General features: G+C 49.2%; 7 protein-coding genes across 7 annotated transcripts; 3 read left to right on the top strand and 4 right to left on the bottom strand.

The window, feature by feature from the left end:
- Positions 1-647: 647 nt before the first annotated feature.
- On the top strand, positions 648-2,150 carry erg8 (phosphomevalonate kinase; the record flags this gene model as incomplete). The annotated part of the gene is made up of 2 exons (XM_043267271.1): positions 648-997; positions 1,049-2,150. The coding sequence occupies 2 exons, from the start codon at positions 648-650 to the stop codon at positions 2,148-2,150; spliced, it is 1,452 nt and encodes a 483-aa protein (XP_043123206.1).
- Positions 2,151-2,693: 543 nt separating this feature from the next.
- Aspvir_004032 (putative MFS monosaccharide transporter) lies at positions 2,694-4,524 on the bottom strand (the record flags this gene model as incomplete). Its single annotated transcript, XM_043267270.1, has 4 exons — positions 2,694-3,615; positions 3,669-4,209; positions 4,269-4,376; positions 4,428-4,524. The coding sequence occupies 4 exons, from the start codon at positions 4,522-4,524 to the stop codon at positions 2,694-2,696; spliced, it is 1,668 nt and encodes a 555-aa protein (XP_043123205.1).
- A 1,165-nt stretch (positions 4,525-5,689) lies between these two features.
- On the bottom strand, positions 5,690-7,281 carry Aspvir_004031 (uncharacterized protein; the record flags this gene model as incomplete). The annotated part of the gene is made up of 3 exons (XM_043267269.1): positions 5,690-5,881; positions 6,028-6,950; positions 7,023-7,281. 3 exons carry the CDS (start codon positions 7,279-7,281, stop codon positions 5,690-5,692), a joined length of 1,374 nt encoding a protein of 457 aa, XP_043123204.1.
- A 3,491-nt stretch (positions 7,282-10,772) lies between these two features.
- Aspvir_004030 (uncharacterized protein) lies at positions 10,773-11,715 on the top strand (the record flags this gene model as incomplete). The annotated part of the gene is made up of 3 exons (XM_043267268.1): positions 10,773-11,328; positions 11,414-11,497; positions 11,558-11,715. 3 exons carry the CDS (start codon positions 10,773-10,775, stop codon positions 11,713-11,715), a joined length of 798 nt encoding a protein of 265 aa, XP_043123203.1.
- Positions 11,716-12,683: 968 nt separating this feature from the next.
- Positions 12,684-13,256, bottom strand: Aspvir_004029 (proteasome maturation protein; the record flags this gene model as incomplete). Its single annotated transcript, XM_043267267.1, has 1 exon — positions 12,684-13,256. One exon carries the CDS (start codon positions 13,254-13,256, stop codon positions 12,684-12,686), a length of 573 nt encoding a protein of 190 aa, XP_043123202.1.
- Positions 13,257-13,641: 385 nt separating this feature from the next.
- Positions 13,642-14,360, top strand: Aspvir_004028 (mitochondrial 37S ribosomal protein uS12m; the record flags this gene model as incomplete). Its single annotated transcript, XM_043267266.1, has 3 exons — positions 13,642-14,056; positions 14,126-14,226; positions 14,295-14,360. 3 exons carry the CDS (start codon positions 13,642-13,644, stop codon positions 14,358-14,360), a joined length of 582 nt encoding a protein of 193 aa, XP_043123201.1.
- A 589-nt stretch (positions 14,361-14,949) lies between these two features.
- Positions 14,950-16,325, bottom strand: Aspvir_004027 (glycosyltransferase family 15 protein; the record flags this gene model as incomplete). The annotated part of the gene is made up of 4 exons (XM_043267265.1): positions 14,950-15,014; positions 15,067-15,355; positions 15,415-16,215; positions 16,278-16,325. 4 exons carry the CDS (start codon positions 16,323-16,325, stop codon positions 14,950-14,952), a joined length of 1,203 nt encoding a protein of 400 aa, XP_043123200.1.
- Positions 16,326-16,520: the final 195 nt, after the last annotated feature.

The following is a 16,520-nucleotide window of genomic DNA, read 5'->3' as shown; positions in this document are numbered from 1 at the left end:
GACTAAAACGTTTTGACGCATATTTGATGATCTAGACTACTAGACTATCTGAGTATAACGTATGCATGTAATGAAACCTTCTGACCTTATCCATATCGCGTGATCGAATAATGTCCGTAACATAAGCCACAATTAGCCACAGTCCACACTAGCCACGACCGATTAACTCCGCATGGAAGCAGCAAAACATTAATATTGGGACGACGCCAGGCATTGATAAGCATGATGCATAACGCAAACAATACCCAGTTAATACAAAACCTCAGGAACAGGCCATATACTTCATTGTCATGTCTAATTTCACAGACTCGTCCTATGATCATTGTTGAAATTCTTTGCTTCGTCTAGCCCGCAAAATAGTCAGGCGGGGGTCTGAGATCTGCCCCTCGATCTGGAGCGCTTGATTGAAGAGTCAACTCAATTTTTTTGGGTTACACACTGCACAAAGCTTTCTGTCAGACACGTATGTCCGATTTGATAGTGTCTCGTACATGTGTGCGGAAACAATTGGCTTGCTTGCAGAAATGCTGACGCCACGTTCCTTTAGCTCCCATTAAACCCCCTGATACCGAACCGCCGACTTTAACACCTCGACCTATCTCCCTCATCGACTCTCCAACTCTGACGTCGAGCTCCTGATTTCCACTATGTCCCCTCTTCCCCCAGCGGTAACGGCCCTGTCGGCTCCGGGCAAGGTCCTCCTCACTGGGGGTTATCTGGTCCTGGACCGCAGCTACACTGGGACTGTGTTCGCCCTCGACGCCAGAATCCATGTCATTGTCCAACAATTGAGAAGGAACCATCGCCGGGAGCACGCCTCGGGGTCGGCGCAGGGCCAGTCGGACGCGCCTCAGGCAGAAGGCAATGTTCATGGAGACAGGGAAGAAGAAGACACTATAGTCGTACACTCCCCACAGTTCGTGGATGCGGTATGGGAGTATAGCATACAAAGATGCGAGAACGGTGGAGGAGTCCTAGTGAAACAGAGAAATGAAGGGTAAGCAACAATATTCTAGTGCCACAAGCGCTCAGGAGCTGACCCATCTAGGCCACGCAACCCATTTGTCGAGACCTCTTTGAACTTCGCCTTGACATACATCAGCTACGTGGCGGACTCTAAGGATTTCGGATCACTATCGATTACTATCCTCGCCGACAACGATTACTACTCCGAGACGGTTTTCTCCAAAGCTTCGGGGCTCCAGTCGTCAAGCAGATTCGTGAACTTCGGTGTTCGCCTTCAGGAGGCACACAAGACGGGGTTGGGCTCTTCAGCCGCCCTGGTCACTGCTTTGGTATCTTCTCTCGTCATCCACCGTACTATGCAGCCGGACGACCTCGGCCCAGGCCGCGACAAGCTTCACAATCTGGCCCAGGCGGCCCACTGCGCTGCGCAGGGTAAAGTCGGGTCCGGCTTCGATGTTGCAGCTGCCATTTACGGCTCCTGTCTCTACAGACGCTTCTCCCCTTCGATCCTCGAATCAATTGGTGACGCTGGCTCTCCAGCCTTTGAAGAGCGGTTGTTTTCGATCGTGGAAGACGCCGACCCCGAGCATCCTTGGGACACCGAATGTCTGGATTTCGGCATGAAGCTCCCCCGGGGAATGCAAATGGTCTTGTGTGACGTTGAATGCGGCTCGCAGACTCCTTCCATGGTGAAGAAGGTTTTGGAATGGCGGAAACATCAGAAGGAGGCTGATATGCTCTGGGGTGCTCTGCAATCGAACAACGAAAGACTTCGCCTGGAACTCAGACGCTTGGCACAGAGCCCGGACGAGCATGGCCTCAGTGAGTTTGAAAACGTCCGCACCTACATTCAGCGCTCGCGTAACCATATCCGTACCATGACTCAAAAGTCTGGTGTCCCAATCGAGCCGCGCGTCCAAACGGAACTACTTGATGCCTTGTCCGAGCTTGAAGGTGTCATTGGCGGTGTGGTTCCAGGAGCAGGTGGCTACGACGCCATTGCGCTGCTCATTCAAGACAATCCGGAAGTGATCAACAGGTTGAATGCTTTCTTTGAGACATGGGAGAGCAAAGTGGAGGATGATTTCGGAGGCAAGATTGGGCACGTCAGGCTTCTTGGAGTCCGCCATGGATCAGAGGGAGTCAAGAACGAGATGCTCGACCAATATGCTGGCTGGGTGTAGGGGTAAGCTTCCTTGAAAAGTGACTATAAGATCGACTGGATGCTTTTGATCTTGTAGACTACTCCTTTGTCACCTCTAGCTAGTGATGGATGATGATGGCATGACAAATAGCATAGCATGAGCGTGATCGCGATGGTATTACTCAAGCGTGAAGCAAAGATTTCAATTTTATCATCATATTATTGCCTAAGCTCCTAACAATTGGACTCATTGGACTGACCGTGCCAGAAGAGCAAGACTGGCATAATTAGCGGTCGAGACCCATATAGTCTACGTTCTTTTTTAGCAGCAGCAAGCTGCTTATTCTACGGGAAGCCACCATGAAGATCCATCGGCGAAGAAATTTTTATCATCAATAACTCCCTATTCGGACAGGAGCTGAGATCTAGACTCCGATACCTTCATTCTCAGCATTGATATCAGACATCCAAAACACGCCGTCAGTACACCTCAAAGGAGCGCCTCAAAGTGACCGGACGCCAAATTCATCGACTATAAATCATTAATCATGTCATTCGCAGAACACAGCCCCGTCCAGCCGGTTTATAGCTGAGTAGGCTGGAAAGACGAAAACTCCGCCGTCGCGGCCGGATCCCTCTCCATAACTCTCTCCTCAGTCTTCTCATTATTGTCCAGAATCCCGTACTCGGCGGCCTTGGCCTCGATCTCCTCGTCCGAAAGCCGCGGCAGCTCCCTCGCAGCACGCACGTAGTTCATTTTCTCCACGAAGCCCTTGGCGAAAATCAGATCGATTTCTTCGAGACTCCGGCCCGCGGTTTCGGGGTAGAAGAACCAGATGACGGGGATGAAGAAGGCATTCCAGGCCGCGAAGAAGAGGTACGTGCCCCAGCCGATGTGCTCGATCATCACGGGGGTGATCATGACGACGGTGAAGTTGAAGAGCCAGTTGTTGCAGGTTGAGATGGCGTTTGCTTTTGCGCGGGTCCTGAGGGGGGAGAGTTCGGCGGGGTAGAGCCAGGGAAGGGGGAGCCAGGTCGCGCCGAAGAAACTTGATTTGGACATCAGTACAAATTGGGGAACTTTGGGGTCAGGAAAGGAGCAGGGGTTGGTGACATACCACATGTACAGGAAGAGACCGAAGACTGCGCCCTTGGCTGTCTGCGCGTCGCCAGGGATCAGGCACGCGAAGACGATAATCATCGCTGCGCACTGGCCGAAACTTCCTCCGAGGAAGAGCTTGCGCCGGCCGATCTTTTCGATGAAGAACCAGGAGAATGTTGCGAAGATCGCGTAACAGATCATGTTGACGCCGCCAATGAGCAGAGCAAAGTCGTGCGTTTGGCCGATTGAGTCTTCCAGGAGGACCGGCAAGTAGTAGATGACTGCATTACAACCGGAGATCTGCTGGAAAACCTGCGAGGACGAGCCAACAATCATCCGGCGGAAGTGCTGCGATGGTCCTCCGGTGAAGAGGTCTCTGAATCTGGCTTTTTCGGCACCGGAACTGGGCCGCATGTCAGCTATGAAAAATGTGAGGTGCGAAGTAGGGGGGCGTACGCTCGGACCGAGTCAATGATCAAATGCTTCTCCAGCTGCGTATGATGATCATTGATCCCCGTACCTGCTAGCGCGGCCAGGACCTTCTCGCCGTCCGCGATACGATCCTGCGCAATCAAGTACCGTGGCGACTCAGGGAGATGCAGCATGCCCACGATAATCACGATGCCAAAAACAATCTGAAAGGCGATCGGGAACCGCCAGACCAGGTCTGATGGCCCGTAGTGTGCGCCAAAGTCGATCCAGTAGGCGATCATGGTCCCAATAGCAATAATGCCTCCCTCGATGCAGATCAGCAGACCTCGATTGCTCGTTTTGGAGCATTCGGCTTGATACGTCGGGATGGTTGACGTATTCATTCCATTGCCAATTCCTGTGATGACACGACCGAAGATGAACTGGAGCAGAGGAAGTGAGTCCGGGAATGACGTGACTTGGATAATCACTCCAACGATCATCACCGATGCGCCGCAGATGACCATTTTCCGGCGCCCGAGGATCTCGCCGAAGATCAAGGCGAAGATAGCGCCGAACAGACAACCTATCGGCGGTGAACTGGGTTAGGTTCCGCGGTGCATAGTGGCACAGATTAGTACTGACCGACTTCATAAACAGCTGTCACAGTCGCTTGCATGGTGTTGTCGTCTTTGGTTGCTGTAAAGATGTTGTTAAATGCCGGGTCGGAGATGATGCCAGACATCACACCCTCTGCCATTGTCTCTGTTAGCATGGATCAATCAATCAGCCCGTGCTACTTACGATCATAGCCAAACAGCAAAAACCCCATAGTCGCAATGGTTGATACAGTCCAGGACAGTTTCCGCCCGGACATACCAGCAAAAGTTGGCGGCGCCATGGTGACGAATCGGTAATCATTCGACTCAAGCACAGTGTGAATGAATCCATGTAAACAGTTGAGCACCCGCGCGAGGCAGACCCATAGAAATAGTTACCCTGGCATATGGACATGAACTATGAAGTCAGAGTGGACATCGTTCGCTTAGTCAAAGTGAGTAAGTCATAGAGTTCGATACCGAGTTTCCTCATGCGGTAATGGAAGAAAAGTAAGGCCATAGGCTTTCCCAAGATCTGCATGGATTCTTTATCCATGGTTGTGGGTCAGTCTTCAATAGAGAGGTGATTGGTCAATCTTTCATTCTCTTTCTGCTCATTTTTCACCCTCTCCTCTGTTGATCTCATCTTTGGCATAGTATCAGCTTGTGAGTACAGGAGAGCTGCAGCAGATCATGGATCCCTCGCATACTCTAGTCAAATGCTTCTGCTCAGCGTCCTCGAAGTGAGCCTGAGCAGAATGCGCTTTGAGTACAACTGCAGTTCGGATAGTACCGCTCATGATGTATTGATGATGTCTTTTCTTTTTTGAGGATTGGTAGCTAATCTCTGGAGAAGGAGAAAGTGTGTTTGGTTCTGATGGAGAAACAGAGGAGAAAATGATGTAATTGCTACCCACCGGATGAAAGCCCTAAGTACCCACAACCGCGCAAACGACAGTCGAGGAACCCATGATTTCCGAGCTTGGTTTGCGCAAACTCAATTCTTTGATAAACTTGTCATTGGATGTTCTTGGTATTGGAGATTCTTACGGTCATTAATTCCGATATTTCATCGGTTTCATTCGTTCAACTGGCTTATTAATCAGTGATTCTGAAGGCATACATGAGGCAGACTTGAGGCAAGAGTGAACCGGTCACCCTGCAACACAAGTATGCAGACGATAAAGGAATCTGAGATGGGCAAATGAAATTCGTTTAGTCCCCGAGGTCCAGATTGTACAACGCTTCAGGAAGATGCTCGCAATTCAACATGGGGAAGATCGACGCCATGCTAGCCGGAAATGACGGGGAAATGAGCACAACTTGTCGTCGCCTTGTCCAGCCGGGAACAGGTCGCTCAGAGCCCACTGCAGATACAAAGATGGGCATACCGATCTGAGAATGATGTGAATTGGAACGGAGACAAGCCCCAGCGCGGCGAGTGGAGAAAATCCAAGTCAGTACATATCAATGATCATGATCAGTAGTCGACACTGGGGCATCCGAGGGAAGAGATGAGTAGACCGGCAAACGCTCCTCAAAATATCCTGGCAAGGTGGTATTCCCCTCCTGCGCGTAGCAAGAGCGAAGTGTCAAGGGGACCAGTTTCTCAAAAGGTTTTGTAGCGGGGTTGCCATTGATGAAAACATACACCTGAAACTGTATCCAGATAGTCAGATTAAAGACAGCTCGTACCAGGCTTGTTGATACAAAAGGGACAGTTTGTGACCACAGCATACAAAGCAGTGCAGTCATGAAGGTAAAGCAGGATGTGGAAAATATAGTTTTGATCAGGTTAGTCTTACCTCCAAGAAGTGCGTCACCTCGACGCTCCGAAGTTTGGTGTCATAGTGCATAAACCTGCAGTCTGGAGCGCCTCTATGCGATTTGCACTTAGGCATATTTAGCTTGATGTCGAGGTCAACCGTTTGGCTCGGAGGAAGAGAATCGCCGTCTGGAGTGTCACAGTTGTTAGAAGACATAGGGAATCTTGTTGATTTTGCTTCAAATGTGTCGAGCTCCTCTTCAGAGACTTCGCCCTCTTGTTGCCAGTGCACTTCCGGTCTGAGGTCGTTGTTCCGTGACTCATGTAAGAGACGCCTTTTATAAGGAGCCTTACCGGCCCGCGTCCCATCCCGCATATAATATCTGACGTCCTCAACCAGAAAGACGTGAAGTTTGCGAAACTTGGTGCCATTGTATCCTTTGTACTTCAATAAAACGGGAAGGCAATCCTCTAAAGCGATTCCTTTCCTGTGAAGCGTGACGTCCACATGCAGAACGCCGTCAACATGTAGCGACCAATTGCCGCCCACGGAGTCTTCGACGTAGGCATCGGCCGGGCAGCGAACAGCGTCAACCTCCGTCGATTTGTACATTCCCCGGAGCTTGGAGTGACACTGGACGCTGGCTTTGAGATGGTAGCGAACTATCGTTCCCTCAACGAATGTTGATTCGGGCAGGTCGGAATGCAGTATCATTTCGAAGTCATAAGAGTACTTTCCAGGTGAAAAGCATTTGGAGTTGACATCCGGGTCGGTCCTCGGGGAACGTAGATGGAGCTTGTCAACCATGTTGCGCAGCATCTTGAATCTCTTCTGCGGCGCCTCAACTTCTGTGATGGGTTTCTCGGGCTCTTTCGCCTGATACTGGAACTGAGTCTTGGAGTCCTTCTTCGAATTAAATAGTGTCAAAGGACAATTGACAATGCTTCCCATTTCGCGAATCCCTGCCCCAAGAGTCGATGTTAGTCAGCAGAGCCATCATGGAGTATAAGGGAGAGGCTAATGTCAGTTCTTACGATTGGGCCATCTGATATACGAAAAACCATCCAGGGCCACCACGACCTGTTTGATTTTCAGCGGCCGTTTTACAATCAACGTGCAGCGGCCACGAAGCACAACAGGCCTGTTGCCCGTGGACTCAGGCAGGAAAAAGGCAGGTTCGGTCAGTTCCAACACAATAGCCAGTTTCCTCTTCTTGTCCAAGTCGCGAAGTAACTGAGTCACGACAGTAGGGGTGTCATTGTGAAACCAGTACATATCAATTGCAGACTCCATCTCACCGTCGAAGGAGTAGAAGAACACAAATGAGCTTGTTCGTGATGTGATCTCTTGAAGATCCTTCGAGACAGGAATCCTCAAAGTGTTAAACTGATGATTCTAAATCTCTTGAACACATGACCAAAGTCAGTGTTGCTTTCAGTCAATCTTCAATTCGGGGTAAAATTCAAAATATTACATCAAATATCAGTCGAGAATTGTTGGGCTTACCGTGTACTGTGTAACCACGAGCTTGGTACCGTGGGCAGGCTATCCCGGAGAGCTTATTTGGAACGATCGATTGGCAGAGCCGTGGGATTATTGCTTTGTAGTACCGAGGAGTGCGCAGAAAGAAGGGGATTGTCATGTCACTACTGAGAAAGTAAAAGGAGAAAAGAGAAGACTATTAGTGTGCAGGTGACATCGCATCGTTTGATTTGATAATCGCAAATCATGAGCCACTGCCAGCATAAACAAGTAAAAACTCGCTTTTGTACCTGGATGAGTGATGTCGCTATTAGGTGCAGAGTGAATGAACCCATGTGAACAATCCATTCTCCTTTATATTGAGCAGAGCATAACTAGTATATGTTACAAAGGAAGTGAGACTATACTATAAACATGATTATATGGAAATTGTAGAAGAAATAATGATTAAAGGAGGAGGCTATAGTGATAAGGGTTATCTAGCTCTCCCCCAGGTGCGGCAAGGCCGGCAAGCCTGCCGAATTGTGGGGTGTTTAACGCTAGCCGCTCGGACCACATGGTATCCAGACCATAAGATTCCAGGAAGCTCTTATCTTTACGTCTACTATTTTTGGACATCATATCTCCCTTATCCATGTAATTAGATGGTGGATCTTGATAATGAGATTTAAATCATAGAACTTTGGTGGCTTTGAGGAACGACATCGTCCAGGAGCTTCTCTGAATTTGTGCGAGTTTCTTCGCAGCCTTTTGGTGGTTAGCTGCATCTAAGGAGGTCAGAAGAGCAGCTTTTGCTAGCCTCAGGCATTTGCGGCCCGAATCGCTTGACTCCATCACAGATGTTCAAATATCGTTTCTTAAAGTTGTTGTGATCTTGGCTCAAGAGGCTTGATCACCTGCAATGATGAGATATTATTTTCCTATCCGTCACGATTGTCTCTCGGCAGTAATTCTAGCTTGGTAGCCATCTCTACATCTTCATGACCGTGTCGCAGTTAAGGTAATCCCGAAAACGCCAACCGACCACAATAAGACATTTGGCCAAGCGGAGCCTCGAGAGAACTGCCATCAGGGAAAATATCTTTCTCGTCTATGACGATAGATGCTAAGATTATTCTACAGTGAGAACCACGACCATAGAAGATGTTACGGATATAGCTCCTGGCACTCTCGGACAGGCGGATTGTATTCTAAACATCCTTGGAAATGGCGAATCCTCGATATAGAGAGCATCGAATCCGACAACTCGTTGCATAATGACTAGTGAGATATATTTCTCAAGTCTTCGGCAATCCATATGACATTTGCTTCAAGATTTTATTGAAAGTCGCCAACCGCGCTCTGCATCTCCAGTGGCCAAACAAGTAACGTACACTACCGCTTGCAGACAAGATATCAGACTTTGAAAGTCCGCACAGTCTCCTGGTTCAATGAATCACATGTCTTGGTAACTCCTTAGTGCGTTCAGCATCCCTGCCATTGAGACTAAGCTCTGAAAGAGAGAGAGGCAGAAGCCAGAATTTGTTTTTACTGTCGATATAATGGCACGCGCGAGTAAACCACACAGAGAACCATCAGACTGTGACACATGCCTTCACATCAAGATGGCCATCCTCGAGGCGCATGTACTTGAACTTTCGAATAGCCCAGAGGACGAACCACAGATTTCGCGAGTCGAGGAACGACCCTAGCGACATGTATCGAATTATACAAGACAGATCAAGGAAAGCATTCGTCGAGTCGTGTTGACACATGGACAATGGAAGAAGGGACAGCTGATATCTCATCAAGATCTGTCCTCCTGTATTGCTCATACAACAAGTTATGGCTCAATGGCTTGATCTCGATGGAGATGCTGGACGCTGGAGAATCACAAATCACTGATCAGATTGTATTCAAGCGACATTCCAATAAGCTCTTGCCATCCATCCTCGGATGCATCCATATCGCAAGGGGGAGCGAGTTCACACTCAATATATATATTGCATATAACTATACATTACACTTCCTTAGGTATTACTGGGTTCCATGAGCTCCCTCACCCGTTCGTTATAACTACTAACATAGGTGCTGTAGTAGGCGCAGGAGACATCATAGGCATAGTGGGTTAGGGCGGTGGTGCTTTATGCATATTCATGCACGACTACGCTACATCGCAATTGGTATGCAGAAACAAACGACGGAGGCATACAGAGTAATTCTTACACAAAAGGGCTTCGCAGAGTCCTGAGAGTCTCAGTCAAACTGTGTACTCAGATGGAGATACTGCCTTGATGCTCTCTTACTAGGTCGTCTCCATCAAAGGTCAGTTGTGGAGATACCCGTGGGTCCCCTATCCGAATGACGCATTACCCCGACGAAGTTGAGATCTTATGCAATGCAAGGATTGCGAGGTAAGCCTAGGCAAGCGCAAACACTTCTATGTTACTCTGCGTATATCTACTCGCTACCTTACTAGCATGAATCTCGAGTTCCGGGAGCAGATCACATTGCTTCTCCGCATGCGACCATGATCAGCGGTGATGACGGGATTCTACCTGCGCGCAAAATACGAAGTAGTCGGTTGTTTGTAACAACAAACGGAAGAATAAAAATAGGTTGTTTGATAAACATTTGTAGTTGATTTCACTTTCCAAACTCTCTGTGGCATTCTGCATTGTGAATCATTGATAATTTGGTTGAGATTTGACTGTCGTTACCTACACGGGGAAACATCTGTCCCCCTCTGTTTTAAGGAGTTTCAGAGGAGGCAAATTGCGGTTGCGACCGTGGGCCAGACCAACAATCAAACCAAGAGTCAAAGCACCAACTCCTAGTTGAACCCATCACCCAGTTGTCCTGGTGCTATCTACTCCTCTGACCAATTTTGCGTGTTCTAGTTTGCTTTTCCCCTCCTCATCCTTGCCTGACTCGTCTGTCCTGTTGCTGAGACTACTATCAAGTAGTCCTCCAACTCCTACGACTCCACCTCTGTGATTCCTCCTTTACGTCTCCTCCTTTACGCAAGTGCTTTGCCGCACGACTATAATTCTATTTTTCTTATTTATCTATTGATATCTCTGCGTCTTCTTCTCTGTATTTTTCGGTTGCGAGTTCTTGAATGTATTCGTCGGTTGCCTCCCTCCCACGCCTCGTTTAAAGCGACTTTCTCGCCAGCCGTTCCCCCCTTCAAGGACCCTGTCCTAAGTCCGCGGAAGGCACATCCAATCGTTTTTCATTTCTTTCTTTGACGTTGCTATTCTCTCACTTCTCCTCTAATTCCTGCGATTCGATTGTGAACGGCGATTTGAAACGCACTCGAGATGTCTTCTAACGACCCTCACCCTCCGCAGTCGGACATTGCATCACCAGGGATCAAGGACGAAGCTCCATCTGCAACGCTCGAATCCCCTCAAGAACTCCAGCAACAATCGCACACCTCCACAGTTTCTTCTTCGGAACCTGTCCAAAACGCCGCTCTTCCTGCCCCTCAGACCGAGAACGCCCGGAAAAATGACAATGCGGACAGCACCCAAGCCGCTGGTGGCCACGATAGCAGTACGCCGATTATCACCGCCCAGCAGAGCATCAGCGACGCTTCTCCAACGAACGACAAGCCCCCAGATACCACAGGTCTAGATACGACTGATACGCCAGTCCCTGAGCCATTATCTGACGCATCAGACGCCGCCGCGAAGGAAGTGGAGGATTCCGGCCCGTCGTTGAACATCACACTCCTTTTAACAACAGGATCACGTCATCCTTTCGAGATCGATGGGAAATATTTACGAAAGCGGGGCATCAATGTCGAGAGTAACGATCCGTTTGCTATGAGTGTATACACACTGAAGGAACTGATCTGGAAGGATTGGAGACAAGGTAGGGAGCGGAGCTGTCGGCGTCCACTGCGCAACGCAGAATAAGAAGGCTGGACCGTGTGCTGATGATTTTATGTGCCTAACAGATTGGGAGTCGCAACCAACCTCTCCAAGTTCTATCCGATTGATTTCGTTTGGCAAGTTGCTGGATGACAAGTCCCCTTTATCAGGTAGGCGACGAACTACGTAAGACGCTGCTCTAGACTTTCGGCTGATGTACTGCGTCTCAGACTGCAAGTTCAACAAAGATGCTCCCAACGTGGTACATATGACGGTCAAGCCTCAAGAAATTGTCGACGAAGAAGACGCCAAGGCAGCCAAAGCTCCGTATGGCCGGGAACGTGAGGCCAGTGACCACAGTCCTGGATGTCGTTGTATCATCCAATGATATCTTATAAGTCTTCCTACCGTTGAAGGAGGGTTATGTGCCTTCTGACGGCATTTGGTGATCTCCACATCTTTGCTTCTTTGTTCATATCTGCTCGTCTTTCTTTTCGATCATTTTCGTCTCTTTTTGATACATGGTATCTGATTTGTCATATTGGCTGACCATACGCAAGGGCTGGCGTCATGGATAATCGCGATTGTGCTCTCAACATCTGGTTTTTGCGGTTTCTGATTGTATTTCCCGATCTACCTTTCTGTTTCGCATCATGTGTACAGGTTTCGATTGCTTCTTGTATCCCATCATCCGTGTCCCTATATACCCCCTTCTTTCCCATCTTGCCATTTATTCGTCTCTAGTCTCGTTCTTAGCTGACAACAACGCCGTGGCCCTTTGGTTTACTCTCGTCCGGTTACTGATTCTCCTTTCTGGCGGCTTTCTCTTGGCATTTGCCCAAACTACCCCAAGTACTCCTTTCATTCAAGCGTCTTTCCCAACTGTTATGGAGGGTGTTGCTGGCAATCGACATTGCTATCAATCTGGCAGAATCCAAACTGCCTCATTCTCATTATTCAGAGAGCAATGTATAGTCTGATCATCGCTCAAAGGACATAGTCTTTTTCGTTAGGTCACCCTGAGGGCCAAGTTGGGAATCGGAATGATGTACAGAACTCAGGTGGACATAAATGAACCCATGAAAGTCGTTTTCGAAGTTTACCAGCAATTACCCAAGTTCATGTAGTCATACAGAGTCTTAGTGCAGCTTTCCAGGGCAATTTGCCAAACATCGCAGAGAAACGAGTCTTAATATCTGAAGGTCTTTATTGACACTGTATCAGAAACGTAACGGCTCATGGGAAAATTAAGCAGAACAGGCAGAGCAAGCCGATACCCCCAATCAAAAATCCACCCGCAGTCTCTTCTCCATCTCATCATGGAAGGAAGGCGGCTCCCTGAATTCGTCTCCTGCATCAAAAAAATATTAGCATCGTTATTTCGGTAGCGGAAACCCAGACATTCAACGAACCTTGGAAAATATCCTCCCAGCCAATCTCTGTATCCCGTCCACCGAGAACCAGAATGTCCTCGTGCACATTACCACCTTTGTTTCCGCCCAGCACAGCAGGCCGGAAAGTGCCGTCCCGCACGATCTTGAGCTCCATGCCGCGCCGCACAGGTTCCGCGATCCCGTATGCCCGGCGGAGCGTCTCCATCTTCAGGGCGTCCTGGGTCTGGCGCCAGGCGAGTAGGCGGGCCTCGAGCGGGTGTGCCGATGAAGGGGTGGCGGTTTGGTTGCTAGAGGGGGGACCCACGGGTGCTGGGAGGGTGATCTTGTTGCGGAGGGTGTCGGGGAGACCGGGGGCGGATGGGGCGCCTTTTGATGGGCGAGCGGTGGTGTTTCTGGTGGTTGTGTTGGAGGCTTGCGTAGCATAGTTTGCCGGGGGTGCTATGCGGAGAGACTGTGAGAGCGTTAGTGACGGTCTTCGAGGAATTGCAAGCTTGATTGTCTGGTAATCATCATGGCAATTAAAAGGATAGGACATACCATTTTGGCGGTGGTGATGCTGGAGTGTAGCTTAACAGATGACAAGCTTGAATTTAGAAATTTATAATAAATGAGGCTTCTTAGTCTATGAAGGAGACAGATGGAAGTTGTATGACGAAGGTGGTGAAGTCAAGGTGATAGCTGAGTTGGGTGATATCGTAGGTAGCTCCAGCATTACGATAGTCACTAGCCTAAGGTGCCAAGGCTCCAACCGCATAGCGCGTCCAGCTTCTCCGGGCCCGCAGAGGAACCATCTCGGCAGCCAGCTTATGCATTCTTCTCACGTGATATCATCGAGAAATTATCCCGTACTCCGTATCAACGCCGCGATACGGAAGTTGAAGGGGACGTTCAATTTCATCCATACATACACCACCGCCACAATGCCACCATTTATCTCTTCCCTCGCCCTCCGCACCCTCCGGACCCTAGTCCAGCGGCCTTCTCTCACAGCCATCCCGGCCTTCTCGAGGGCAACGGTCTCCCGGTTTCAACCCGTCCTCCGCACACCCACCGCCGTTACAGCAGCAAGAGTCGCAGGCGCAGGCCCTATCACCCGTCATTTCTCCACCTCCCCCTTCCGCCAGGCAACCTACAACCAAGTTCGTCGCGGATGCCGTGTATCGCAGCGAGCGCGCCGCTCGCGATCCCCCGCGCTCATCGGCAGGGCCCAAATGAAGGGCGTCTGCCTGAAGACGGGTATCACGAAGCCCAAGAAGCCCAACTCCGGTGAGAGGAAGACTGCAAGAGTACGGCTGAGCAGTGGGAAGGTAGTGACGGCATATATTCCCGGTGAAGGTGGGATTCTTCCGAGTGTCAACTGTCAACTCGATAGGCGATTGTGCTAATAGTGGCTGCCGTGTGTAGGTCACAATGTTCAGCAGCACAGTGTGGTTCTCGTGCGTGGAGGTCGAGCCCAGGATTGCCCTGGTGTTAAGTACCATTTGGTCCGGGGAGCGATGGATCTGGTATGTGTCGCGCGCGGTGTTTTGAATATAGTTGGCGGTTTGGTCCGTTGCTAATGCTTGATTTACAGGGTGGTGTTGCGAGTCGGTTGACGAGCAGATCGAAATATGGTACTAAGAAGCCCAAGAAGGATTAGAAGCTCAGAAGTCGGTCCTGTGGTGACTTTTCGTTGCGAGTAGAGGGATGAGCGATTCACACATTGTACAATTTGTTCCAGAATTTTCATTTTAACAATTGGTCTGGTTGTCGTCACTTTTCTGTCGTGGAACAGCTATGTACATTTTATGATGCAGTTTGCTAATGGGCCAATATTTTCTTCCTCTGACATGATATCAGAAAGCCCATAACACAAATGATCATCTTTTTATATCCTCCGATGCTCCATAAAACATATACTAACCCAAACAAACGTAGTCCATAAAACCAGACCAGCGAGTAGGGAAACTCAGCAGTTAAATGGACACAGAGCTGAATGGCGCAGAACATGAAGAAGGCCAAGTTGAAGACATCTATCGGTAATCGAACTGACGCCGGCGTTGCCGATAACCTATAAGGACAGACCACCGCCAGATGATAGGTACTCATCGTTAAGATGAGGGTATTATATCATAGACGAATTTGAATAGATAGGCGGTATGGACGATGCGCACTCGGAAAAGGAAGAGCAGCCCAACAAAAGAACTCACTGTAATGAAGACCAGACAAACTTTACCCAGCACGGCTAGTCAACTCTGCTCTTCAGCGCCCTCTGGCTTCTCCATATCATTGATCTGGAACCACCGGGATGTGCCTGGACACATTGAGGTTAATGCATGTCTCAAGAAGGCGGCAAGTGAACTTACAGGAATATCCCTTCCAATCGAAATTCTCGTTAGGATTACAGTGGCATTTCAGGTCCAGCCTCATCTGCTCACTGGTCGGGCAATGTGTGAAGGGAATGTGGTAGTATGCAATCTCGTTGAAAAAGTGTATCTCTTCCTTCTTGAGCATGATGCCGGCCGCAATGGAATGAACTGGGGCGTCTCCCCACCGCTCATAGAAGAAGCCGCCGTCGTGGTCAAGAGCATCGAAATAATCAATATATTGCTTCGATCTCAGCCACTCTAAGCTTCCAATCTCGAAGTTGGACCACTAAGCAAGATGATCAGTCAGCAAAAGCAACAGCAGGACTTGTAATGACGGCAACTTACAAAGTGACATTTGTTGTATGTCTTCCCTCCATCATCACTCAAGAAACCCATCGCATTTCCCTCTGCAATGTGCTCAGGGTGATTGCCAATGAACTTCTTGACGCTATCCCATAGACTGGGAATGGTGTCGTAATATTCATACAAACTAAGAACGAAACTGTACTTCTTGTTCAGTTCCTTCATAAGCCGGAACGGGTCGAAGCTGATATCGCAGTAAAGCTCAATGCTGGGTTCCACGCGCCAGTAGTACTCGTAGTTCAGCATCAGTGGATGGCGGAAGAAGAAACCGGACTCATAGCGGCACATGTGGCGGTAGCTCTCAGAGTCTCCATAGATGATCTTCTTCTGCCCCATTATCTCTCGAACCTTCTTGGCCTTCTCTTGATCGATCCAATCGGGGTACGACCAGTGCTCCTTTGGAATTTCACCATAGAATGTATTTCCAGACACCAGGGATGTGGTGACCTTCTTAAAAGTGTCGTCAAATGGCTTGTCGTTGAGAAAGACCCAGTCATAATGGTAGTTACGGTTGAAGCGATCCTCGACCTGTCGGATCGATTTCGCAATATCCCAGACATCGGAATTGCGAGCCAGCGTGAAAAAAGTCGCATTTACTCGGCCAACTGGCGCAGTATTCAGGCGTTCCGGAGTCTCCTTCACCGGCGGTTTTTGTCGCGCGTTATTGTGCGCTTTGTCAGATTGTGAGACGGTATCTTTGTAATTCGCGGGATTCAACTTCGATCCGATATTTTCGGGGATGGGAATTGAACTGCGAGAGATCAAGAAGAATACTGCCAACCCCTGGTACTGCGTCAGCGGCACTGCGAGAGGGCATGGGGGCGGAAATTCAAGGACCAACGAACCACCACAGCAAAGAGCAAGTATCTCATATATTTCGGTCCCGAAGACATGATGAATCTCTCACTCTGCTATCGGGGAGTAGACCCCTGGCTGAGAAGAAGGTTGACGATCAGAAGGATGACGTTGCCTGCTGCGGAAGCTCGTATAAGAGATGGGCGAAGGTGACTTTGATCAACGAGATCGAAACGAGTGACGAGAGAAGAATAGGAAAGGCGCGGCCAGAAGATACTAAAGAAATTTCGATG

The sequence above is a fragment of the Aspergillus viridinutans genome, assembly GCF_018404265.1.
Source record: "Aspergillus viridinutans IFM 47045 DNA, scaffold_2, whole genome shotgun sequence".
In the NCBI taxonomy this organism is placed as follows: domain Eukaryota; kingdom Fungi; phylum Ascomycota; class Eurotiomycetes; order Eurotiales; family Aspergillaceae; genus Aspergillus; species Aspergillus viridinutans.
Note: the sequence above shows the minus strand (reverse complement) of the source record. Positions and strands in the feature narration are given on the sequence as shown.